The sequence below is a fragment of the Vulpes lagopus genome, chromosome 8 (assembly GCF_018345385.1).
Source record: "Vulpes lagopus strain Blue_001 chromosome 8, ASM1834538v1, whole genome shotgun sequence".
NCBI lineage: Eukaryota > Metazoa > Chordata > Mammalia > Carnivora > Canidae > Vulpes > Vulpes lagopus.
The window spans coordinates 93,744,758-93,772,665 of record NC_054831.1 but is presented as its reverse complement, the minus strand read 5'-3'; the positions used below and the strand labels follow the sequence as shown (position 1 = coordinate 93,772,665).

Here is a 27,908-nt window from a genome sequence, read left to right as displayed (position 1 = left end):
ATTTATAGCTTCACCCAAGTAGAATAATTCCTTTTACACTGTAAGAAAACACCATCCAGATCCATTATAAAGTCCTCAAAACACATAAAAAAGAACTTTCTTACTATACGCTTTCAATCTTTTTTAAAATGAACAGGTAAAATTAAAGCCCAATAAACTGTTAGGAAGATCAGAATGAACTGTGCGCGACTGTTTTAACTTTGTCCTCAGAGGTTCTCTAGGCTGGAAATTTAGAAAAGGGTCTCTAGCCCAGAAACTTAAAAATAAAACAAAAACTGCTAAATTCTTATACAGAAAGTAAAAGCAGTATTTCTTCTTTTTTTTTTTTAATATCACCACAATCTATCATATTCTTAGCTACTCATTAAGTTTTTTTTACTTTGGAAAGAAAAGGTTGAGCTATCTTACCCCTACCTTGCATTTTGTAGTGTATTTATTTGTTGGTATCACCTCTTACGTACATGCCAATCATCAACCTCAACATATATTTCAATGTGAAAGGGGCACTATGTTCTACAGTAGCAGACCACTTTTTTTAAAAGCTATTCCGATGAAGAGATCTAAGTAAGTAAAATAATTAATATGGTTATTCTCTTTTCCTTCCAATTTTTATTTATTATTTTTTAAAGATTTTATTTATTTATTCATAGAGATACACAGAGAGAGGCAGAGACACAGGCAGAGGGAGAAGCAGGCTCCATATAAGGAGCCTGATGTGGGTCTTGATCCCGGGTCCCCAGGTTCACACCCCTGGCTGCAGGTTGCGCTAAACCACTGTGCCACTGGGGCTGCCCTCCTTCCAATTTTTAAAAAGAATACCTCCATCTAAGGCACAGTGAGCTTAAAAAAATAAATAACAGGGAGCCAATGACTTTTCTCCAGTCAGGCAAATATGAAAACCAGCCACAGCTGATGCATCTGACTCAACTATTTCAAAGTTTCTTACATAGCCACATGTACTGTATTGGTCTGTGTTGGTTTTTTTAATATTTTATTACTCTACTTATACCTAACTCATCTCTCAACTTGAACCAGCCACAAGGGTCTTGTACCTTTTCAAATAATCTCAGTATCAGTGCTCAGAGAATCTGACTGAGCACTGATTTAACGTAACACCCATATTTTACATATAAAGAATCAAGATCAGGTAAAATAACTTGCTTACTTGATGGCAAAGAAGCAAACAGAATTCTAGTCTTCTCTTTCGAAGTTAGTATAAATGTCCAATCTCACCTTCCCCCTTCCCTCCAGAAGGTGTAACTATTAACTGTTTCTGGAAGAGCTTTCAAAACAAATGTTTTGCCCTACACTTAGGAATATACGATGACAGTGATCTACGCCTTTCCTTTTTCATTAGTGTTTCTCCTCATTCCCTAAAACTATTACACCAATTACATCTTACACTTTGACTATCACCCTTACATCTTATACTTTCACAATAACTAGCCTCTGCTAAGTGTTTCTAATGGCTTCCCAATTCCTAAAGAACAAACTCCTTAACTTCATGACCACAAATTCAAATTTCTTACATTAGAAAAAGTATAGATTTAGAAGCAGAGTACTTGGGTCCCAATTCCTATTCTATCACAAACAGGTATATAAGCCAAAGGCAAATTCCTTCACTTCCCTGAGCTAATTCTTCATCTGAAGCAATCAAGGAGTTTGCAAAAATCTCAAAGGCCCTGCCTTTTCAATGTTATCTCTAATTCCAGTAAGGACTACACACTCCTTCAAGATACTTCACTCGCTGCCCCTTAAGTATGTATTCAACCCTAAATATCCTTTCACATCCCCTTCCTGTCCTATTATTGTCTCATCTTTAAAGATTTAATTTAGCTCTGAATTACTCTTTCTGACTGGTACTCAAGCCATGAGATCTATCCCAAACTCCCTTGAATTTCTCTGGCACTCATTTGATGCTTACCTACCCCCCACCCTTAACATTCAAACTATCCTCACTATCGTGATGAAATGTTGAAACTTGACAAGAAAACTAATAATAACGTGTTTTTTGTATATGTTTCGTATTTTTCATTTTGTACTTTAGTTTACACATACGAACTAAGAATTGTTATCCCTGAGAACTTTATCACTGACACCTGATTTGTTAAATTCAACCAATGTAAATACTTAATATGCACATAAAGTTTATGGAAATTTGAAGCCATGGAAAAGAAGTATCACTCCACCATTTTCAGAGAAATAAAACCCAAAATCTGAAAGAAGCCATTAACTTTGTTACCTCAAAATATGTATTAATATGTTTCTGTGGAATACTTCTAAACATATACTATACACCAAGCAGAAAAAAACTCAAACTAAGAAATTTAAGTTAAAATGCTTCCAAAGTAGTAGCACATTTACTTCCTTTTTTTATTGACTTGGGATCTTTTTTAGCATGTGCAACATTTCCACAAAATAATATAAAGACTTAAAAAAAAAAAAAAGGATGATGACGTACAAAGTGAAATATTCATTCAGGTAGTCATCACTGTTAATCTCGTTATGCACTATGGGTTCCCTACAAACCCCCCTAGAGTTTATCCCAATTTTGGAACTTCTCTTCTTGCTCTATGTGGCTTAGTTCTGAATTCCTATTCTCTCCATTTTCTCCCATTAGTAAGTCACCTGAAGAAGATCACACTCTATTGAGGTATAGAATGGCAAATCGCTCTTCCCCACATCTTCATGAATCAAACAAGAAAACACCAAAATGCTTTCTACATTACTATGTCTGCAGATGAAGAACTAATAAAGTTAAATCATTCATTACAGGTACTGGAGTGAGTATTTTCTATGTAACTGTGTGGCTCAACTTCCTTTTGCTACAAAATACTGCAGGCAAATACAAAAACAAAAAAGATACTAAGTTCCAACTTTACCATTAAGTTTCAACTTTTACTACAGCCTTAACACAGTTTCTACAGGTAAAAAATTTATCTTTATTCTTTTATTGCCTATGCTGTATCTCCTTTATTTTATTTTTTTAAGATTTCATTTATTAATTCATGAGTGAGAGAGTGGCAGAGACACAGGCAGAGAGAGAAGCAGGCTCCCTGTGAGGAGCCTGATGCGGAACTTGATCCCGGGACCCCAGAGTCACACCCTGAGCTGAAGGCAGACGCTCAACTGCTGAGCCATTCAGGCGTCCCTCCTTTAATTTTTTTTTTAAGATTTTATTCATTTATTCATGGGAGACACAGAGAAAGAGAGGCAGAGACACAGCCAGAGGGAGAAGCAGGCTCCACGCAGGGAGCCCGACACGGGACTTGATCCTGGGTCCCCAGGATCATGCCCTGGGGGCCAAAGGCAGGCGCTAAACCGCTGAGCCACCCAGGGATCCCCTGTATCTCCTTTAAAAGGCAATTCCTCTTTTACTATAATCATTAGAACATCTGGTTTGTATAATTTCTTTTCTCTGCACAGGACTTAACTGTCAGACTAAAAATATTTAAATGATTATTGGTGAGAATGGGAACTGGAAAAACATCTTCAGGTAGAATCTGATTATTTTAATTATGTGTGCCATTTGACCATTTAACTTCATTCCCAGTAGTCTATTTTATACACATTTATACAAATGTTTAAGGATATATAAATACAAGGATGTTCACACCAGAACTATTTGTTGTTGTTTTTTTTTTTTAAGATTTTCTATATCTGAGAGAGAGAGAGAGCACAAGCACGGGGAGGGGCAGAGGGCGAGACAATTTCAACTCCCTGCTAAGCACAAAACTCAAGGAGCTTGACCTCACAATCCTGAGATCATGACCTAAGCCAAAATCAAGAGTCAGACACTGAACCAACTGAGGCACCCAGGTGCCTCACAGCAGCATCATTTGTAAAACAAAAAACAAACAAAAACACAGGGAGAGATCCCAAATTAATAGGTAAACAAGTTTCATGAATTATATTCATACTACAGAACCGTAGCTCCAAAGGAGATATATAAGATGATCTACTAGAATAATGGGAGGAAAATACCAAAATGTCTACCTCTGCCTATCTTTTTAAAAAGGAATTAGTGTTTACTATTTTCTGCACTGTACAACACTGCAGCCATTACTTGGCCTACGATCAGAGTTACAAGTCAGTAACTACAGCATGAAGTAAAAGGGAATTCTACCCTTTGGGTGGGAATAAAGTGTGGTTACTGATCCATTCATACTAAATGCATAGAAACAAAATACAGTTTGCCCAAATAAGTAAATTTATAGATATTACCTAGTTAACTTAGCTCAAAATAATCTAGTTTTAACTCTCAGCAAATGAACATTCACATTTATCACCCACCCAATAAATTATTTTAGGCAAAAAGAAGTTCAAGTTAGTATAGGAAGATTACAAAATTAAAACAAAAGCCTGTATTCTCATATATAATAGTTACAGCTACATTTAATAAGGGCAGCACATCATTTGGTAAAGGGGAGCAAAAACCGTTATGGAGATAAAGAATAATGTATGAATTGGACCTGAGAGACAAAGACTTAAAGAGGTCTTTAATCTAAATATTTTAAAAGTTATTCTACAGTAGGTATAGCCTACATCCCCACTGTCTTAGAATTAAATGAAGTTCTAGGAGAAATGGCATTAAACTAAAACAGAAAGTCAAGTCAACCACCGAGGCTGTTAACATATACATATCACTCCACACTGAGCCTGGCCTTAAACAATGTAAACATTTTTAACAGAAGAACAACTCAATTTACATAAGGCAATTACAGAGTGATATGTGACAATATAACTACACATATTAGCATTTTATTGCTTTAGTAGTTACACTGAAAAACTGCATAAATATGTATGGGAAAAAGCCTATAAAAATGAAAACTACAGGGCCACCTGGGTGGCTCAGTTGGTTAAATGTCTGCCTTTGGCTCAAATCATGATCTTATGGTCCTGGGATCAAGCTCCCCATGGGTTCCCTGCTCAGTGGGGAGTCTGCTTCTCTGTCCCCCTCTGCTACCCCCATCCCCATCACTTAAGCTCTCTCTCAAATAAAATCTGTAACAGAAAAAAATGAAGATTACAGACTGAATAGTAATCTAATACTAGTATACATAGTAGAGAGGTAAGTTTTGGTGCCATCATTTCTCCCTTCATGGTGTTGGGAGTTAAATCAGTTGAAGTATATTTCTGTACCACAATTTAAGCTTCAATAAAAATCTGCTTGCTTAAAACGACAAAAAATCAGAAGGAATTAAGCTTTAGCCCATAAATGCCTCATTTACTAATGTTGAACTATGTGGTTTATTTCAAGACCATATGAAGGGTAAGTCATTTATTTCTTAAAAAATACCTGTTCTTATCTTACCTAGGGAATCATAGGAGGAAAAAAACCTAAAAGTTCACACTAGACTTCAATACTCTTCAATTCTTAGACTACTAAATCACTTAAGACTTCACTATTTAAAAAGTGTTTAAAAACTGCAATAATGGAAAGCATAAAGTGCTCTTGAAAGCTTGCAATAAAAAAATAAATCACATAGTAAGACAACTGGATATCCATATGGAAAAGGATGAATTTGGACCTCTATACTGCGAACATTCACAAAATGTGCAAAACGGAATAAAAGGGGGAAAAATGATAAAATGACTTTATCGAAATTTAAAGTTTTTGCATTTCAAAAGGCACCACTGAAAAAGTGAAAAACTCAGAATGGGGAAAAATATCTGCAAATTATCATGTAATTATGGACCTATATTCAAAATACATACAGAACTCTTACAATCAGTAAGACAAATAATACAATTTAATAATGGAAAAAGAATTTCAATAGGTATTTCTTCACAGAAGACATACAAATGGCGAACAAGTACTTGAAAAGCACAAGTACTTGAAAAGATACTCAACACAAACAACATTAGAGTGGTTAAGTAAGAATAGGGAGAAACTGGAACCTTCATATGTTGTTAATAAGAACGTAAAATGGTATAGTCATTTTAGAAAATAGTTTGAAGTCTCAAAATGTTGAGCTTATGTCCCAGCAATTCCACTCCTGAAACTACCCACACCCAAAATGCCAAAAACATGTCCATACAAAAACGTGTACAGGAATTTTCAGATAGTACCATTATCCTGAATACTCATCAAGTACAAACAACTCAATACCCATCAAAACTGATGAACAAAATGTGATAGAGCCATATCGTATACTTGTCACTAAAGATATACAAAATAGTGACACACGATACAACATGAATCTTGAAAGCATTATGCTAAGTGAAAGAAGCCAGGCATAACACACCAATATATGATTCTATTTACCTAAAATATCCAGCAAAGGCAAAACTATCAAGAAAGTAGACTAGCAGTTGCCTAGGACATAGAGGAAAAATGAGAAATTAAACGCAAATGAGCACAGGGCTTCTTCTAGGGGAGACAGAAATGCTGTAAAATCAGAATGTGATGTCAGTTGCACAGCTTTGAATGTATCAAAAATCATGTAACTCTACATGTAAGATCGAGGAAATTTGGTAAACAGTTCAAAAAAACTTCAAATAAGTCACAATTCTATAATAACATCAAAACCCTGGATGTAAAAAATGCTAAGAAAAAAGTAAAAATGAACACTAACCTGTGTTCTGCCTCAAGTGAACTTGAAAGAACATCAGTTTGTGGGAAGGTTGAAGACCGAATGATCTGCTGGGAAATTACTGAGGCATTGCCATTCTCCTGTGGAATTTCATTTTCATCAAAATTTCGGTTTATATCCCTTTCTTGATGAGTACTATTGCTGTTATGCAAGTTAAATGAATCATCATCCTGATTTGTAGGAAGTTAAAAAAGAAAAAGGAGTTAGAGATTACATCTGTTGAAAACTTTAATAGATTCCAGATAATACATAAATATTATAGTCATTAAATTCAGGAGATATTCTCAGAAAATATAAAAGTAAGCTGTGAAGAATACCCACAGTTTTCTGACTCTATGTCTTCACATTTATTCAACAAAGGCAAATCAAAAGGATGAAGGCAGCCAAGACAGAAAATACAAAAGAAAACATTATTTCTGCACAGCAACAACAGAATGAGAAAAATCTACTTCAGAAAAGAAGTCCTTCTTTATACATACAGTAAACTAGCTTGCTTTCAGAGAGATGACTATTTTGATTAAAGTTTATTCAAAGGTCTTGAGTGATATCTGACCAAATATTTCAATGACATGTTAATGTCAAACCAAGAATTACTGCTAGTTCAATTACCTTCTCTGAGCCAGCATGACTTTCATCTTCATGTTCCTCTTCTACTCTGTCCCTTTTCAATGCTTTCAAAAATTCACTCTTCTTATCAGTGCGCATACGTGTCAGTTTGGTTAGACGAGGCTGCTGATTAAGTTTGTCAACAGGTGAAGAGGAATTTGAGCGATTACACTAAGAAAAAATTCAGAAATAGTAATAAATACAGAGATAAAGAATATCGATATAAAGTTTAACTACTACAACTTCCTATTTTACCCTATTCACAATACAAAATTGATTTTAAAGCCTATTTTCCTCTATACTTGTATAAGTTTATCCCACTGAATAAGTAAACAAAAGAATTTTTTTTAATTCTTTTTTTTTTTTAATCCCATATAACAATTAAGGTCTGGCACTACTAACAACCACTGTTCTAAACTGAGAGTTTAAATAATTTCGTAAAATCCATTCTAAAGCTACTTAAATATGCCTATAATACATATTGGAGTGGTTTTTAAAACTGTGTCCCACAGAATTCTAAGGTCCTAATAACAACTCTAATAAGATCTATTTTATAATTATATACACACAGATACAGAGAGTTTATCAAGTAGGATTTCATGAAGGAAAATGTTTGTGGTAGGGCTGGAAGGAGATGGGGAGGGAAATGTACTAGAGTCCTTTTTTTATTTTGTTTTGACAGTGGAACACAGTAGAAAATAGAATGTTAAAACTCCATGTTAGAGATTTTTATCTATGGAAAACTACCATAATGCCAAAGTGTTGCCAATAAATGTCTATAGACTATAAGGAATCTAAGCCATAATACCAACTGAGAATGCTGGTCCTTTCATCCCAGTTCTAAATTTCTATTACTAAAAACCAGTAAAATGAGGGGCTATGATGTTCCAATACAGTACACAGAGCAATTTCCAGTGTAGCAACATAGAAACAAATGCCTTTGACCCTGAACTAATCATGGAACTCCCTGATCTAGAAGCTTCAGAAACTTGGTCAAATGACAAAAAAAAAAAAAAAAAAAAAAAAAAAAAAAAAAAAAACTTAAGCTACCAAAAGCAAAGTCCATAAAATAATAATATGCATTCTTCCTCTTCTCCTCCTCTCTGGCCCCTTGAGTGTTAACACTAATCATCCCCAAAGGAAGATTATATAATACAAATCTTCCTTTTTTTAGTCAAGGTTCAATCTTAGAGCATAGTGTAACTCTATCACATATGGCAAAGTTGCAACTGTCATCATTCTTTTCTTAAAAATTTTTACTTAAAAAAAAAATAAATAAAAAAAAAATAAAAATTTTTACTTATAGCTGATTGGTAACTAGGTATTTGTATTAGTTTCTCTACATTTTAAGATACTTGGGGATTTTGTTTAAAAATACTTAAATTGGCGATCTCTGGGTGGTCAGTGGTTTAATGCCTGCCTTCAGCCCAGGGCGTGATCCTGGAGTCCTGGGATTGAGTACCACATCAGACTCCCCTGCATGGAGTCTGCTTCTCCCTCTGCCTGTGTCTCTGCCTCTCATGAATAAATAAATAAAACCTTTTAAAAATTAAATAAATAAAAAATACTTAAATTATTCTTAAAGTGCAAAAATGATTAGCATTAGCAAGCTAAGTATTTGAATCAAGTATTCTGAAAAAACTGAAATATCTCATTTAAATGTACTCATTTAATGTATCTATGCCCTTTGCTCAGTTAATTAAATTATCATGATTAAGATATGTTGCATTCCTCAGGAATAATTTTAAATGACATACCTCTTTCACTGAAGTTGTTGATGGAGTAAAATTCTTGGCAGTTGATTTAAAAGCATTGAAGTTGCCAACACCGTATGTAGACTCATGAGGGAAAGAAGTCCCAACTTTATTTTCTTTAGTTTGGCTTTTCCATTGTGTGGGCTAAAGAAAAATATGCAAGTATTAATGTGTATTGAAAACAGATCATCTGGAACACAGAGGAAAAAGTGAACCCTATAAAATAAAGATGACTACTATGAGACTCATAAAGAAAATCATTTTTTGTAATGTATTTTAATCATTCCTACTTATTTCTCTTTCTACAAATCAAACCAAAGCTTCATATTCAGATAAAAATATCTGACTACTATGCTATTTTTTCAAAGTTTTATTAATCTAAAGTTAGATTTACTTTGCCTACTATCAAGAAAATACAAGTAGGAGCTCCAAAAACCTAAAAGTGAACACCAAGGAAACAGCACTATATATTATTGAGCAAATATATCATAGATCCATCTGGGAAAACAAAATTTTAGATTTCATTTGCTATTAAAAGAAGATAAAACATACATGGACAAACACACACAGCATCTAAAAAATAATTAAAATTAATGACATACAGTGAGCCAAGTCTTTGCACTTAAAAGTCAGTACCCACCAACCCCCCACCCCCACACTTTGGTGTAAAATTTTTAACATTCTTTTCCTGAAGTAACTTAATTGGTACCAACTTAAAACTTGCATTTTTAAAAATGTAGAACTTACTTTTGTAGGTGGAGCAGCAGGTTTAGGGACTAAGCCTTTATAAACACTTGGACCAGTCCCGTTCTTAACTGGCTGTGACTGAAGATTTCCTACCACTGGGAATCCAGATAGCTGTAAGTCTTTTGTATTACCTTTCTTAATGACCAGCATCCTTGGAGCTCTAGATTTAGGATTCGGAGGATACTCTGCATAAATAAAGCACGAGCAAGGGTTACATACAGTTTATATTTTAGCAAAAAATTAAACCACCAAAAAAGCAGCATATTCCAAACCTTGATTATGTTTAAGAATAATAGCTGCTTCCAGGGTAAAATAATTAAGCTATGTAAGCATGAGCTATATAAGCTATAAGCATGAGCTTCCTGCTTCAGAAATAAAGCTACAACATAATTAAAAATATAGCAAGAATTGAGCAATGTCAAGTAATACAGATGATTTCAGCTCACTAGTGGCCTAGAATGTTAACTAAGACCAATTCAAGATTAACTTACACTCTCAGCATATTTTTATTTTTTATTTTTTTTAAATGCAAACTTCACCCTAATTGCACCTAATGCTCAGAATATAGAGTACATTATATTTTTGCCTTCTCCTTAAAAAGACATTTTTCCTAACCCATTCTCATTCTTTTTATCTCACTTAAAAAGTTATCACCAATAAACAAAGAACTATACAGTCCCTTTATTTTTAAATTTCTCCCTGAAGTTATGACTAGCAGAAAACAGGATTCTATTTTCACAATACCAAGTCAAATACTCATTGCCCATCTAACTACAATGAAGGCATTATACAAGAGCTACAGGGCTAAGAACTCTGAAGATAGTACTAGCAACAACAACTGGAAAGCTTTCTTCTCAAGACCAACTGCAGTTGTTAAAACATGAAAAAAACTGAGTTTAGTTTCTACACACTCCTAGAATTTAGTGCAGTATTACACGTGAGCTTGTTCACAATTATTGTGATAAAATGTCTTTCTTCCCTTCGAAAAAATCTCAAAGTATCAGTTTCATCATAATTGGAGAGCTTAGGGTAAAAGAAATGAGAGAAAGCTCAGAAAATCTAAAACAAAATTAGCACTGTGTATGAAATAAGATAAGATCCTGTGAGATGCCGAGTTGTCTACATGTTTGTGAGGATGCCTCACTTCAAACAAACCAAACCAAACTTCCTATGGACCATTTTAAAAACTAAACAAGGATTTGTAGGGATACGAAGGTACTCTCAAAGTTCATATGAGCTTCAAACTCCTCAAAATATAGAGCTGATATGATGCTTCATTTATTTTAATGGTAAAGTACGAAAGAACAAGGACCTAAAGTAAACTGAGCAATATTCCTAAAAGTTAATAAACAGATGGCTCAACTACTAAGGCAAACATTTCAACTTCTTGAGGGTCTTAAGGGCTAACTAAGGAAGAAATCTTCAGGCACACAACACAGAAATTAAATCAGTAATACATAGCTTTTCTAAAGAACCTACACAATTAAGTCAACAAAACAAAAATTAAGAATAAAGATCTCAAATGCAGGTGAATGTAGAACACTAGAAATAGCACTCAACAATTTAAGTTTTGTAAATTATTCTGGTAAACAGATGATGTAAATGTGTGAGTAAAATTGTGAAAAAAAAAAAGATTTAAATTAGCAATTCTAAAAATTAAAATGTAAGAGAAAATCTTAACAGCCTGGTACTCAAACTCTAAATTAAATGAAACTCAAGAATCAGATTGGTACTGAGAAAAGGTACTAAGCATTGCAAGGTCCCGGAGGAATTCAAGTGTTGAAACAGAGGACATTTCTATCAGTACATCACAATTAAAGGAGTTCAAACATGACTCATAGGCACTTCTAGTTCAACGAGGCCCATTAAGCACACAAGCTCATCTCTTCTTTACCTTATAGTAGGTCCTTACGTTAAAGTCACTATAAGAAGAAAACAAATACAACAGGAAAAGGGTCATCTGGAAGGAGTCATGTCAACCCACATTTTTAGAAAAAGTAGTAAAGAAAAAAACTTTAGAGTACCCACAAAGGAACCTAACAGCTGAAGATGGGATTAATTTACCCTATAGAATCTTGGATTATAAATGGGACTCGAAAAAACCATATATGGAAGAGGGCAGAAGTGAAACTTTTCAAAGATCAATCACTAAGAAAAGATTCCTACTGAAGGAAATTTTAAACAAGGTACTGCAAGAAGTAGAATGGTCCCACATAGAAGGCTGAGGTACAAGAACAAAAAATTAACAAGAAATTATTGTGCATAAACCATCAAAATTAAAAGATAGAAAAGGATAAGCAAACATATTTTATCTGTAAGCCTCAACATAGTTCCTGACTACAAAGTTCACTTTCCTAAAATTTGATTCTTAGACATCTAGAGCAAGAAATATTCTGGCTTCTTCCTCAAAACAGCCTTCAGGGCAAAGAGAGAATACTCTAAAAAAGGTGAAGGGATGTCAGCTGGCTCAGTAGAGCACGCAACACTGGATCTCATAGTAGTGGATTCAAGCTTCCACAGATGTGAAGAATTAAAAAAAAGAAAGAATGAAAGAAGAAGCCTAAGAAATAAATTATAAAAGGCTAAGTAGCAGGGAGCCTGGGTAGCTTAGTTAACCATCTGCCTTCGGCTCAGGTCATGATCCCAGAGTCCTGGGTTCAAGCCCCGAATCGGGCTCTTTGCTCAGCAGGGGAGTTTGCTTCTCCCTCTTCCTCTGCCTACTTGTGAGCACACATACCTGTGTGCACTCTCCTTGTAAAATAAATAAAATCTTAAAAAAAAAAAAAAAAAAAAAAGACAAGAGCAATGTAAAATAAAGGTACCCAAAGGAAGACGATATGGTTTGCAAGGAAAGAGAAGCAGACATAGTGCTAATGCACTGATTAGGCATTCATATTCAATTCTTATAGTAGAGTTTAAGAAACATGTACTTTGTACCAAATTTACAGAATCTTGCTCCAATCATATGAATTTATCTTACTATAAAATTAAAAACAATAGTTCCTGTCACAGTTACTATGAAATGTTTTTTCAAAAATACTAGAAATGCCTAAAAAAGTCAGACTATCCCCCACTAAAATACACTCCCAATATTTCAATATTATATCAAATTTTAGGTTGATTTACATTATAGAAAATGAGAAACACTGACAGAAATAAACATAAAAGAGACTAACTTATGTCCTATACAACTGCCCTGAATATACCACATAAACCTGCCCATTTAAAAACAAAGTGGGGCGCCAGGATGGCTCAGTTAAGCATCCAACCCTTGATTTCATCTCAGGTCATGATCTCTGGGTCATGAAATCGAACCCCACGTCAGGCTCTGCAACTCAGCATGGAGTCAGCTGGAGATTCTCTCCTCCCTCTGCCCTTCTCCCTACTTGCACGTTCATTCTCTCTCTCAAAATAAATCAAAACCTTAAAAAAAATAAAAATAAACAGTGTTCTTAATAGCAATGATTACATAACAGCAATGTAAAGGATAATGGCAGCACTAATTACCAAACCTGAGTTATTCATATTTACTTTATATTACAGTTGACCCTGAATAACAGGGTTTCAACTGCACCAGTCCACCTATATGCAGTTTTTTTCTGACAAATACAGTGTAATATTGTAAATATATTTTCTCTTCCTTACAGTTTTAGTATTTTCTTTAGCTTACTTCATTGTAAGAATATCTAATACATTCAATATACAAAATACGTGTTAATTGACCATATTATCAGTAAAGCTTCCAGTCAACAATAACTATTAGTACTAAGTTTTAGGGGTGTAAAAAATTATATGTAATCTTAAATTTTTTCCTTAAATACAAATTCAATGGTGGGAAGAGGACTAGTTCAATTCTTTGGAGAAAAAAATCGGAATTAAAATAGTGCCACCTTGGGGCACCTGGGTGGCTCAGTGGTTGAGTGTCTGCTTTTGGCTCAGGTTCACTGCGTGGAGCCTGCTTCTCCCTCTGCCTATTCTCTGCTGTCTCTGCGTGTCTCGTGAATAAATTAAATCTTTTTAAAAATGTAAAAATAAAATAGTGCCATCTATAATACAAAGTAATTTGGTAACATGTATGGTTAAGAGCAGGCATCTCAATTTTTCATCCTCTTTGTCTTTCACTATACTCTCCAAATAGGTGTCTCGTAAATATTTTGTTTCAGTCACTTACTGCTTTATTCTTTGATCTCTCACTTAGAAATTTTTTGTTTTTTTTTTAATAAATCTACTAGAATATGTACTGCTTACTAGATTTGATCATAATGTAGTTAATATTCATTACATACCTGTAATGTGATCAAAGATTTTACACAGATCAACTTTACACAATTTAAACCTCTTACACAATTTATTATTAACAACGCTTTTTTCATTATAATTATTGTAAACATTCTCATCTCACAGAAAATTCACTCAGATTAAGTCATCTGCCCAAAGTCTAAATAACCATTAGGTAAAAGACCTAAAGTTTAGACCCAGGTCTGATTCCAAAGCAAATACCTTTAACCACTACATTATTATACCAGCAGACAAAACAGAATTAAAGTATAGCTAGGCCAAGTACTTCAAAATGTTTGCTATCCCCAACTAAAAATACAAGAAGCCTATAACTGTTCAGAATGAGAAGCCTGTAAGTGTACACTATCAAATGAAGTCAAAGTCCACTGTTTTCTGATGCCAAATTACTGATTAAGGTTATCATCTTGATATAAGAGGCAACCTGAATGTGTGAACAACAGCATTATAGCCAAAGGGTTAACTACATGTGAATTAAATTTTCACACTAATTTGAAAAGGAAATTTAGTCACATAAAACACAGTAATACACAAATATCAAACTCAATCTGTACCACAGCAATTAAAAAAAATTCCTACTGTGAACACTAATTTTAATGCAGAAAATTAGAGTTTCTAATTTACATAAATTGATGCTACTTACATCTTTTTGGCTTTCGCTTTAATTTAATGTAGTAGGAGTTTCAAACAAATGAGTTTCACTAACTTAATAATTTATGTCAAAAGTAAGGGTATGTATGGTGTTTTTAACAAGGTCCCCTACATTACTCAAAACTTCTGAAACAATTTACATGATGAATAAATAAAACTTCTAACTCTAATCCATTAGAGTCCAATTTACTTCTGTCAGGTTGCCTAATAAAGTCCTATTAATTTTCCCTTCTCAACTTGAACATATGTTGCAATACTTTCTTGTTGTTATTTTAACGATTATTTTCACATTAAGATATTGAAGGAAAGTTGAGTCTTTTCTATGTATAAACTACCAACAATGCTTTTACAAAGAAATTCAATAAAGATTATTCCTTTCTCTTAAATTCTATTTACAAAGTTCATTTTTTAAAAAACTGGTTTTCATCTAACTCCATGCAATCTTGTCACCCATCTGTATACTTTTGGCTAGTATCACTGGAATTCTCTAGAAAATAACCCACCTTTAAGAAATAGTCACTAATTTGCTTTTAGAAAGCTAAACAAAATCTTAAAAATGAACCTCAATGCTTTTTAGTATAATCAGATATGAGCAAAAAATCAGAAAAGTCCATCAAGTTATCAAGAAATAGACACAAAAATAAATGCTGAGCTGAAAGATTATGCTTAATTACTAGTGAATGAAATTTTCACTATTTAGCACTTTAAGTACTAAATGTTAGCCTCTGCCAATAATATATTGCTGACATAATTCATCGACACAAAAACAGCCAGTAGGACTTCTGAAAACACACAAATGAACAGTCATTAATCACGTCTCGAGTAGCATAGAAACACATTTTTTTTTCTTTCTCACATCCCAAAAAATTACATAACAATATTTTACAACTGTCACAGGCACACTCAAGTACCTTTAACTTTTCTTTTAATTTTAAATTATTAAGGATCTAGGGATAGATTTAGTATTACTCGTAGGCATTCAAAAAGCGATCCTAAGATCAAAACAATAAAGACATGATAAAAGCTACATGAAGGTGTTTCCAAAACTAATTAAGTTCTAAGTAGAATTAAACTTATGTAACTGTATTTTAAACAGTGTAATTACTTTCCCTCAAGGTATTATTTTTAGCTGGGATATTATGTTTAGACTCTTGCAATTTCTGATCTACAAAAGGATAGTTTCAGGGACAAACTAGTTTGTTTGTTTTTTTAATACATATTACATTCCCGTTATTAAATTTTTACTTACCTGGAAGGAAGTAGCACTAGATAAGTTCTATTGAAGTCTTTCCTAAAATTCTCTCATGTCTTCCTCAGGAACATTGCTATTTTAAATGTTGCAATGGGGAAAACAGTATTTGGGAACCCAGGGGGGGAAGGTGAGAAAGGAATAGTGAAGTGTAATACAATGAAAGCTTCATTGTATTCCTATGAGAAGTACTGGGAATTTAACAGTTAATCAAACCACAATTAACCATTTTCTTTTTTCTAATGCAGACACACTTCTTAGTTTACCTAAGGCACAGTAAAGAGTACATCTTCCTTTTAAACATCTTTTCAACTAGTGCTCAAAATCCTTAGACCAACCCTGAAACAGTAGAACCAAAATCTTTATATTAATACATTTTATTCTCATAGTTTCAAAAATGTATTTGCCTTTAAATCATCTCTAAAATTATTAAATTAACCAAGGATCAGTACCAATAGTATCTATAGGTAGTTTTATATGACAAATGCTCACTGACATTGATTTTTTAATTTACTTTCATTCTAGTCAAATCCAAATTATTCCTAATTTCTTAGAGATTCTATTTAACACCTTCCAGGTGGTTCTATATTCTTATGCAATCAGCTGTTCCCAGAAAAACTGAATAATAAGGAAACATACCTAAGAGAGGAGCTTGGGAGATTTTTTTGGTTGGGTATGTGTGTGTCTGGGCGTGTAGGCCTGGGGAGAGTGGTAGAAATACTAATTTGCAATACAGAAAAAACAATGCCATTCACATGGTTCTAACAAAAGTGTCTGACCACCCCCACCCCCACCCTTAAAAAGCCCTTAAATAAATCGGGAGATCAAAAGAAAACAAAATAATTCCCCAGAGTATCAACCCCATAAATACAATAAAGAACAGCACAGGAAGTGGCAAAGTTTAAAATAATGCCTTTGTCATTAGGACTAGTATGGTGTCACAAGCCACAATCCTTTTCTTTTGGTAAGCTGATAATTTTCAATAGGAAAATACAAATGAACATGTGTTTAAGTTCCAAAGTGGATTCATCACCTTTGAATTTGGCATCAAATAAGTAAATTTATTTTTCAGATATCAAATCTTCACATTTAAATTTTTTCCATTATTTTAAACTTCACTTGAATCTTTAAGAAGCTGTCTGATTTGTAATATGAGTGCAGTTTAATCTTCTGTAAGATGCTATCAAATTAAACTCAGCAGTTTTAATGAAAAGGGAGTTATTACCCAAAAATGTCATTAAGCTTTGACAATCAAAAAGGCAAATAATTTCAATCATAGATTAGTTTCATAGGCAAATTTATACAATTATTTAACACTCTTTATGTATAACCATTTTCATACGTAAAAAGATTAATTTTATGTCATATGATGATTAGAAGTACTTAGTTTTCAGTTAACTAAGTTTCCAACTGTGAAAAATTAAACTAAGTTTTTGTTTCCTTAGATTATCAGGCTGCTCTTGAAATGACATTGATTCAATTACATTAACTTACAACCATTAACAAACAAACAAAACTCAGGAGTATACTTAATGTACTTATATGTGCAAATCAAGTATTTCAAATCAAACTCTCCCATCCCTGGTATCCTGTTTTTAAAAGATAAGTGCTACCTTTATATGTAGCTGAGCACTCAAAAACATCTTTTTAAAAAGTTTAATTCTAGCCTGTTTATTTTTAAAAACACACACAAAAAAGGGAAATCTACAAATAACATTTTATGCCCCTCAAAGATAGATTTAAAATTACTTACCCCATACACCTGCAGCTAAAGATTTATTCTGATTTGGTTCTCTCTCATATTCAGGATTTAAAGATGGCTGAAAGAAATTGGAATAAAAATAAAACAAATGTTAACACTGCTCACATTTTTAAAAAATAAACCTTTTCTAAAGTAATCTCAAAACCACACTGAAGGGGCACCTCGGTGGCTCAGTTGAGCAGACTCAGTTTTAGCTTAGGTCATGATCTCATGACTTGTAGGATGGAGCCCTATGTGGGGCTCAGCAGTCAGTGAGGAGTATGCTTGAGATTCTCTCCCTGCCCCCCCCTTTCCCTTCCACAGGCACACAACTCTCAAGCTTTCAAATAAATTAATTAAAAAATAATAATACAAGGATGCCTGGGTAGCTCAGTGGTGGAGAGTCTGCCTTTGGCTCGGGTCGTGATCCCAGGGTCCTGGGATCGAGTCCTGCATGGGACGCTCTCTGTGTCTCTCAGGGAATAAATAAAATCTAAAAACTAAATATACACACACACGTATATGTATATGTATATGTATATGTATATGTATATGTGTGTATATATATGTACACACACAGAAAAAACCTGGCATGATACAATCAACTATTGAAGACTATTCATAAACCTTACTTTCAGCTCACTCTAACAATCAAAATGGTTACTGTCTATTCTCACTTCTAGAAGGAAAACACAGAAATAATCTTTAAATATTTTTATCCTCAACTATCTGAGGATAATATGTGAATTTAAAAAAAGAAAAACCACAGCAAACTCAAGGCAATGTGGTCTTTGTACCAACTGGAAAAATTACTCTTTCAGCCTAAGGTCAAGAGCAAAGAAGAGAAGAGTCAGACTACTCCCCAACAGTTGTCAGGTTTTCATTGCTACATGAATTAACACACACATTCTCCAAGCAAAGTACAAATTTTTATTTCAACAAGTGATTCACAGGATATTAAAAAGAAAATTGAGTTCAGCATTGAATGTGTATTCTAAAGCTAAGTTTTAAGATCCTAAATTTCCAGTCAGATATTTTCCATATTACCTAGCAACACAGTATACCTTAAAGGTACTTAACATGCTGAATAAAAGAAATCCTCATGTATTTTACTTACCCACAAAAGTGAACTCTTAACACTATACTGACGTTACTGTGAAGTCCCCCCCCAACACACACACACACACACACAAGAGTATGTAATGCGTACCAGTATGATTTCTTGATACCAACTAAATAGGACGTCAGAAGACTTTGGTGGAGGCTATAGGTGATTTCTAACAGGGCTAGGCCAACTCAGTGGGGGGTTGAGACAATAACAATAGCAACAAGGTTTTATTGAGTGCTTGCTATGTGTCAAGACCCTGTTTTTAAGTGATTTACTGCATTACTCATTTAACCCTACAACACTATGAAATCATACTATTATCATTACTAATTTACTTGTATTACAAAAATTCCATTTTATGGCAACTAGTAAGTGGAAAAAATGAACCACTAAAGTGGGAAGGCATAGCAATTACAAAGTTACTTCGTTACAGGACCTAAGAATAATATTTTGTTCTTCTCTTTCTTCTCACCACTCCCCTGCCCTAAATCCAATCAAACCCTTTGACTCACTTCCACCCAATTTACCATTAAACCATACCCAAAACATTATCTTCACTAATCATAGCTACCCAGTTTAAGCCATTGTTTTCTCTGGAACTACTACAACTGCTTCCTAGCTGGTCTCCCTCCTCTCACTGTAATCCATTCAAGATCCAACTGAAAGAGTCTTCTAAAAAATTTTTTTAAATGAAGGACGCCTGGGTGGCTCAGCAGCTGAGCGTATGCCATTGCTCAGGGCATGATCCCAGAATCCAGGATTGAGTCCCACATTGGGCTCCTTTCAGGAGCCTGCTTCTCCCTCTGCCTATGTCTCTGCCCCTCACCCTTTCTCTCTCTGTGTCTCTTATGAATAAAATCTTTTAAAATAAATATAATTTAAATGAGATCACATGACTTTCCTCCAAAGGGGCTTCCTCCTACTACATCTGTAATTAGACTGAATTTAAAGGTTTAAATAATTCAAGATTATTTACCTTTATCTGCCAAAGTCCTATTCAATCAAAACCCCTTGCAACCTCTCTAACCTGGTTTAATAGTCACTACCCATACTGACCTTTTTATCCCTTAAACATTACAAGCTCACCTCTAACCTTAGTTAGAGGCCTTAGCTCACTTCTAACCTTAGTCAGAGGCCTTCCCCTCTTCCTTCCTTCCCTTTTTTTTTTTTTTTTTTTTTAATTCATGAGAGAAAGAGAGGCAGAGACACAGGCAGAGGGAGAAGCATGCTCCATGCAGGGAGCCCAACGTGGGACTTGATCCCGGGTATCCAGGATCACACCCTGGGCTGAAGGCAGCACTAAACCGCTGGGCCACCCGGGCTGCCCTCTTCCTTCCAGGTTTAACAAAGCTCACCTCTAAACCAAAGTAGGTCCCAAATTAAATGTCACTTCCTAGGGAAACCTCTCCTGACCTCCCAAAGTAACCATCAAGTCCCCTTGTCTAAGTTCTCTTGCAAAATAGTACTTTTTACGTCAATAATGCATCTAAATAGAATAGAAACTCAATGAGAGTAAGGACCTTCCTATCTTGTCCCATCTACCGACAACCACTCAAATATGTACAGAATGAAAAATGAGCATATACAGAAAAATAAACTACCAGACATGAAACACAAGGCTCAGTGGGTTGAGTATCTGACTCTTGATTTTGGCTCAGATAATTATCCCATGAGATTAAGTCCTGAGTAGGGCTCTGTAGTCAACAGGGAGTCTGCTTGAGATTCTCTCCCTCTTCCTTTGCCCATCCTCCTGCTCCCATTCAAGCAGGCTTGTGCACTCTCTAAAATAAAAAAATAAATCTTTAAAATAAACATTAAAAAAATAATTAAACCTGTCAGGTCTGATTTCTATAGAAAACGAACCATAGTGATAAAATCTCATGAGAAAGCCTTGATGCAGGCAGCCTGGGTGGCTCAGTGGTTTAGCACCACCTTCAGCCCAGGGCCTGATCCTGGAGACCTGGGTCGAGTCCCATGTCGGGCTCCCTGCAATGGAAGCCTGCTTCTCCCTCTGCCTCTCTCTCTGCCCCCACCCCCATGAATAAATAAGGGGTCTCTCATGAATAAATAAGTAAAATCTTAAAAAGAAGAGAGAGAGAGAGAGAAAGCCTTGATGGTAAAATGGCACTTGTCAAAACCTCAGTTGTATTAAAATTATTAGAAACTTACAAAATCCTCAGCCTCAAACTGCTTGCGTTCTCTCTTGTCTTCTTTCCTCCCTGTTTCATTGTCAGGTATGCTGTTTTCATGTAGTCCTTGGCTTTTTCCAGAATGGAAAATACTGCTACGAGAACGGGAACTTCCACCATGGTATCCCCCTCGATGATTTATGTTTTCAGTACCATTTCTTCCATGCATCCGCCATCCATTTTTTTCTTTCCTTCCAAAATTACCTTTATTTAATAATGGTAAAGTATTATAAATTTAAAGATAGTTCTGTTTAAATATTCAATCACTATCAACATTCTTAAAAGATCAAGAAAATTATCCTTAAACTTTCATTTCTTAGCAAATTTTACCTCCATTAGGACGTCCAATACCAGAATCAAAGCCATCTGAAGAGTTGTGTCGTCGACGATTCACATCGTAACGATTTTCTGTCCATGAAAAGTTTTCAGAATGCTTCTCAAAATTTAATGACGACTGAAACAAAATAAGCACATAGGTAAACATATGTATAAAACCTGGCTCAATTTATTTCCAAGAATTCTAAATGGCTAAGAATATTCTGTAGTTACTTTCAATATATTTGGTAACTGGTAACTTATTAAGATAGATTCCACCATTGGTCTATTTTGTCTAATGGAAACCATTCTGAAAGAGTATAATAACCACATATACTTACCCAAAAACTTTAAAAGTAAAATACTATTCTAAGGAAAACAAGGCAAAACTTAGTGTACTTCTCTTATGTAACAAAATAGAATACTCCATCATACATTAGTTATGACAAATGAAGCTGAAATTCTAAGTCTTCAGACTTATTTCCAAATTCCTCTTCCCCAAAACAAATGTTTGGGTTTTCTTTTAAATTATCAAAATAATATTACAGAAGCACCTAGCTGGCTCAGTCTGTGGGGCTTGCAACTCTTGAACTCAGGGTTCTAAGTTCAAGCCTCATGTTGGCTGGAGGGATTACTTACGAATAAAATCTTAAGAAAAAAATAATGTATAAAAACTATTTCTAAAAACTAGGAATCTATAGGGGCAGCCTGGTGGCTCAGCGGTTTAGCGCTGCCTTCAGCCCAGGGCCTGATCCTGGGGACCCAGGATCAAGTCCCACGTCGGGCTCCCTACATGGAGCCTGTTTCTCCCTCTGCCTGTGTCTCTGCCTCTCTCTCTCTCTCTCTCTCTGTGTCTCATGAGTAACTAAATAAAATCTTTAAAAAAATAAATAAAAATAAAAACTAGGAATCTATGAAAACTCATAAAAAGTCACACCTATTTATAAAAGTTGCTGTTCTTCCCCGTATCAGTCCATTAATCTCTTATGATCATAATCAAAACTTCAAAAACCTTTTTAAACTTCCCTGACCGGGCAAGCCCCAGTGGCTGAGCAGTTTAGCGCCGCCTTCGGCCAGGGGCATGATCCTGTGGACCCGGGATGGAGTCCCGTGTCGGGCTCTCTGCATGGGGCCTGCTTCTCTGTGTGTCTCTCATGAATAAATAAATAAAAATTTTAAAAATATAAAATAAAATAATAAACTGCCCTGACCATTTCTCTGGACTAGACTTACGTTACAACTGCCTCTAGGACAATGAGCAGTGTTCTTCATTTGCAATGTAAACCCAGTGCACATACCCATGTCAGCCACTAGTCCCCTTCCACAGTGTCACTGCAGGACTTACTGGTGCTTCCCCCCTATTGCCCCCAGCCTCAGCCTCATGCTACATATTGCACCATGAAAGATAGTCTCCTTGTCTCATACCTTCAGCCAGCATACATGAAACACTAACACATTACCACAGTAGCCTCCAAGTAGGGTTAAAAAAGCAAACCATTCACAGACCCCTAACAGTTCTGGTGATTAGGATGTAATGCTAACAGAACCTAAATTTACTGGAAAAAAACAAATACAAGGGTCTCCAGGCCACATTAAGGTGTAAACAAAGACTCTCAAGATTTTGGCAGCAAGTGCTGTCATCCAAGTGATAGGTGGAAGCAAGGGTTCCTCAATGTGCTTAGCAGCTAACTGGCAAAGGGCAGAACTGAAACAAGGTGCCCAAACGGTGCTTTAGGTTATTTAACTCTCCCAAGTAGGATGATTGGATTTCTTATTACGACAACGGGGTCCCACCTGAAACGCAATACTGCTGTGGCTGCTGAGTCAAGGTAACTCCAAAGATGAAACACTTGATGCCAACAATGAGGATACAGTTTTAGAAAGATTAAAAACCCATTAAAAGAAAATTTAAGGTTACAGCCTACTTGGAAACAAAATAAATGCAGAACCTAGTTTCCTGTAGTGGAAGTGTTCTGTGTGCTTTGTACTTCCTGGTCCCTTTCTCTTCCACACTATATCAACCTCAGCAGCTTTAGTGAGAATGTCTAGTATGCTGGTAATGAGAATGTCTAGTATGCTGGTGTTTAAGAAGGGAACAAACTTTTATAGCTCTGCTAGACACACATGCACAATTCATGATCTACCCACTCCCATGAGGAGACAACAGAAAGTAGGGGTTGCTGAAGATATTGATGAATGTGGGCAGAGACATGTCAGTGCAGTGCATGGCAAAGGAAAGACCCCATCCTGGCAGTCTGCTGAAGCCAGAAGGTACACAGAGTAGGAAGCAACACCAACCTTGGGTGGAAGAATCAGAAGAGAAACAGTAAGTTTACAAACCATCCATGCAATCCCCAAAGGAGTTATATTCTCCTCCACCCTGTACTTTCCCACATTCATTGATGAAGAAATCATGTAATCTCCAGTAAGCTTGATTTTTAACCCTGAAGTGCATGTACAAAACTTCTTAGTTTGTGCCCTGTACTGAGATAAGGTGCCCCAATGACTCAATTTAACTGATTTTGGAGTTTCAAAATTCAGCAGCAGGAAAGAGAAATTAGGGTGATCTTGCTGGTGAGGCTTTTAAGCCAATTCAACGTACTATTGTTTGTTGTGTCTTAGCTTGGTACTAATGTTACATGCTTGTACTGAAAATGCTCAATATTCTTCCATTCAGGGAATACCACAAGATGACAGGTGATTCCTGTCCCCTTTCAGGTAGTCTAGCAAAAACACTACAGGCTCCCAGAAGGAAAGAAAAAAAAAAAAAAGCAGAGATATAGTAGTTGGAAAATTCGATGGGTAGTGAAATATTGAGAGGCTATTTCCCAGTACAGCAGTGCCATGTGCCTGACATGTACATCCCTTTTTCAAAGGGAATACGGCTCTTGCCCTACTGTTGAGCTCTCAAAATGAAAGTGAACTCAAACTAAGAACAGAAAAGGGGGCCCATTTGAACTCTTGATCAAATGTAAAGTATTTGAGAATGCAGCTGACCCCCACTGAGACATCTGTTTTGCATGAAGTGACAACTACCCTCTAGGGTAAACCTTATCCCTTTCCTGATACTTTAACAAGCTCCCGGTTCAATAAGGCTCTCGCCTGGGTCCGGTTCATTCTCTGCTGATTCAACCATGTTAAAAGAGGACATTGTCCGTTGGGTGGCAGCAGCCATCTGACCCCAACAACTCTGGAAGACCAAGTAGATTAAGTGTCATTCATCACAATGGGCTAAAATGGAGGAGGAAAAAACAACAACAACCCTGGCCTTAGGTTAAGTCTAAGAACTAGATATTTTATGTTCTTCTGCTTCTTGGGACTGTTGCCAATGTCCCAGTCATCTGATTGATCACCTTAAAAACTAGAGACTGGCATATTTCAAGGTAATTCTTTGAGGTTATAAACTGTGAAAATATTGCTGCTGCTGAGATAATCTGAATTACTCAGATACTTACAGTAGATGTGCTGGCATAAAGAACAACTAAAATCAGAATATTGCTTAAGTCCTCAGCATGCCTCACACCAGATATTTAACTGTCCACCACCATAGACTGGTCACAAAATAGACTACTTTTTCTTCCTGATGGAGAAGCCACCTCTGCATGCCAGTCTGTGAGCCTGCCTAAAGTTGATCCATTTGTCCCACTGTGAAGGAGGCCATATTTAGATATCAAACCTTTGATCACTTTACTTAGAGTTGTCAACAGTGTTTCATCACTGTTGAAAATGTTCGGTTACAGTGTTGCTATTGCAATCTGACTGGTTAATAGGAATGTGACCCTTGAAATTAATCCATGTCATATATTTTGGTGTCACTTTTTTGGTGTTCCAGGCCATCAACATTCCAATAATAGTACATCTTTTGTCATAAAGGTCAACCTGCAATGCGTCAATATTCAAGTATTAATATTCAAGTTATTCTACACTCCCTACTATCCAAAGACATCCAGTATCGTCAAACAATAGGAATAGTCTCAGCATTCAACTCACAACAACCTATAAACCTACATTCCTCAACTCTTCATACATTTTAATGAGACAATTTGGTCAATGAATGTAACACATCCAAAAAAGAGATCATCTCTTCTTAGCCACTTCCTAGGTAGGAATTATGATTTAAAAAAAAAAAAAAGAACAGTTATTAATACTTTTAAAATACCAGGATTCTGCCCTGGTTATTTCTTGACATGATGTTTCTTTCCCCTAAGAGAAAGTACAGGCCAAGCTACCTCTCAAGGTGATGGTCTGGTCAAAAAGAAATCTAAGGAATTCACCAACTTTTGTTAATAGAAGCTTTAATTAAATGCTGTATAAAACAATTAAATGGATTTGGCTCTAGTCTCTGTTAGAATAATCAGAGTGGCTAACAGAGTAGTACAACCATACAAAAATTCAAGTTTGGACAAGAACATGTAGGGCTGATCAGCTGATTGTTGGGACAGGCAACCCACCATGGGCTCTAAGCATTCCCTTCCATTCTTCCTCGTGTGCCAAGAATGCAAGGCTTCCACCACTCTTTGTATAGCCCATTTCTCAAGGTTATGTTTACAGTGAGCAACATTTAAGAGATGACAGGTAACATCCATCTTTGGGACAAAGAGCAGGCTTATTATAAATGTGGAAGATTCCCCAGTCAGCACCAAGGGTAGTAGCATCCACCTGGACCCTTCCATGTCAACCAACCATCAAAGGCTTTAGGGGGCACGAAGAACCACTGCCAAAATCATGCTTATCATGCTAGTAAGTAATAAAGTTCTTGGCCCTTGATCCAGGAATCTCATGTCTCCTGCTAGCACCTGTTAGCTTACAAGTAGGATAAAACCCAGACCCTTCACAGATTGACACACAGCACAATAAAAAGAATAAGAAATACAAGTAATAAGGCTAAAAAGGTAGATAGGAAACTGTTATTTGTGAATGAAAAATCCAAAATATAACAGAGTATGAACTAAAGTTGCTAGATACAACACTACCACAAGATGTATCTGTGACAAAGACTTAATTATAAAGCTTTTTAAAAGTAAGTTCCAAAGGGGTAGTGGGAAAAAAAATTTAAAATAAATAAAATAATAAAGTAGTGGAAAGGGAGGTGGGCGGGGGGGCTGGGGTGACTGGGTGATGGGCACTGAGGGAGGCACTTGGCGGGATGAGCACTGGGTGTTATGCTATATGTTGGCAAACTGAACTCCAATAAAAAAAAATTTTTAATAAAACAAAATGGCAATAAACAAACAAATAAATAGTAAGCTCTATGCCCAATGAGGCCTGAACTCACAACCCCAAGATCAAGAGTCCCATCCTCTACCAACTGAATCAGCCACACACTCCAGTAATAAAGCTTTTTAGAACATCATTTAGGGGTACCTAGCTGGCTCACTCTGTGGAGCGTGTGACTCTTGATCTCAAGGTCATGAGCCCAAACCCCACATTGGACAGAAAATTTACTTAATAAAAAATATATTAAATTAAATAAATACCATTAAAAATAGCCAACAAAAAAAATAAAATAGCCAACAAGTATTATAAGGTACTCAAATACACCTAATGAAACATATATGCAAGACTGAAAAAAATAACTTTAAAGACGTTAAAAATGACACACATACATACATACAATACATAGTGTGTACAGATGTACATTGTCATAAATTAGTACGAAAAGCAACCCAGGGGGACTTTATCAAGATAAGAGCTTTTGCACAGCAAAGGATACAGTCAACAAAACTAAAAGACAACCTACAGAATGGGAGAAGATATTTATTTGCAAATGACGTATCAGATAAAGGGCTAGTTTCCAAGATCTATAAAGAACTTATTAAACTCAACACCAAAGAAACAAACAATCCAATCATGAAATGGGCAAAAGACATGAACAGAAACCTCATAGAGGAAGACATAGACATGGCCAACAAGCACATGAGAAAATGCTCCGCATCATTGGCCATCAGGGAAATGGGGCCAGTGAGATACCACCTCACACAAGTGAGAATGGGGAAAATTAACACAGCAGGAAACCACAAATGTTGGAGAGGATGTGAGAAAGGGGAACCCTCCTGCACTGTTGGTGGGAATGTGAACTGGTGCAGCCACTTGGAAAACTGTGTGGAGGTTCCTCAAAGAGTTAAAAATAGATCTGCCGGGGATCCCTGGGTGGCGCAGTGGTTTGGCGCTTGCCTTTGGCCCAGGGCGCGATCCTGGAGACCCGGGATCGAATCCCACATCAGGCTCCCGGTGCATGGAGCCTGCTTCTCCCTCTGCCTATGTCTCTGCCTCTCTCTCTCTCTCTGTGACTATCATAAATAAATAAAAATTAAAAAAAAAAAAAATAGATCTGCCGTACGAACCAGCAATTGCACTGCTGGGGATTGACCCCAAAGATACAGATGCAGTGAAACGTAGGGACACCTGCACCCCGATGTTTCTAGCAGCAATGTCCACAATAGCCAAACTGTGGAAGGAGCCTCGGTGTCCATCGAAAGATGAATGGATAAAGAAGATGTGGTCTATGTATACAATGGAATATTACTCAGCCATTAGAAATGACAAATACCCACCATTTGCTTCAACGTGGATGGAACTGGAGGGTATTCTGCTGAGTGAAGTAAGTCAATCAGAGAAGGACAAACATTATATGTTCTCATTCATTTGGGGAATAT

General features: G+C 35.8%; 1 protein-coding gene across 2 annotated transcripts in view; it reads right to left on the bottom strand.

The window, feature by feature from the left end:
• Window positions 1–27,908, bottom strand: part of GPBP1 (GC-rich promoter binding protein 1) — a 72,243-nt gene that overhangs the window by 6,764 nt on the left and 37,571 nt on the right. The window contains exons 4-11 of one of the 2 annotated variants that reach the window (XM_041765909.1): window positions 21,268–21,391; window positions 20,918–21,141; window positions 17,653–17,719; window positions 16,539–16,598; window positions 9,704–9,888; window positions 8,960–9,100; window positions 7,206–7,373; window positions 6,579–6,766 (exon numbers count right to left, since the gene is read on the bottom strand). In XM_041765909.1, the coding sequence (XP_041621843.1) occupies window positions 6,579–6,766; window positions 7,206–7,373; window positions 8,960–9,100; window positions 9,704–9,888; window positions 16,539–16,598; window positions 17,653–17,719; window positions 20,918–21,141; window positions 21,268–21,391 (1,157 nt within the window). The remainder of the gene's footprint in view (window positions 1–6,578; window positions 6,767–7,205; window positions 7,374–8,959; window positions 9,101–9,703; window positions 9,889–16,538; window positions 16,599–17,652; window positions 17,720–20,917; window positions 21,142–21,267; window positions 21,392–27,908) is intronic. The other variant, XM_041765910.1, reaches the window with a different exon arrangement.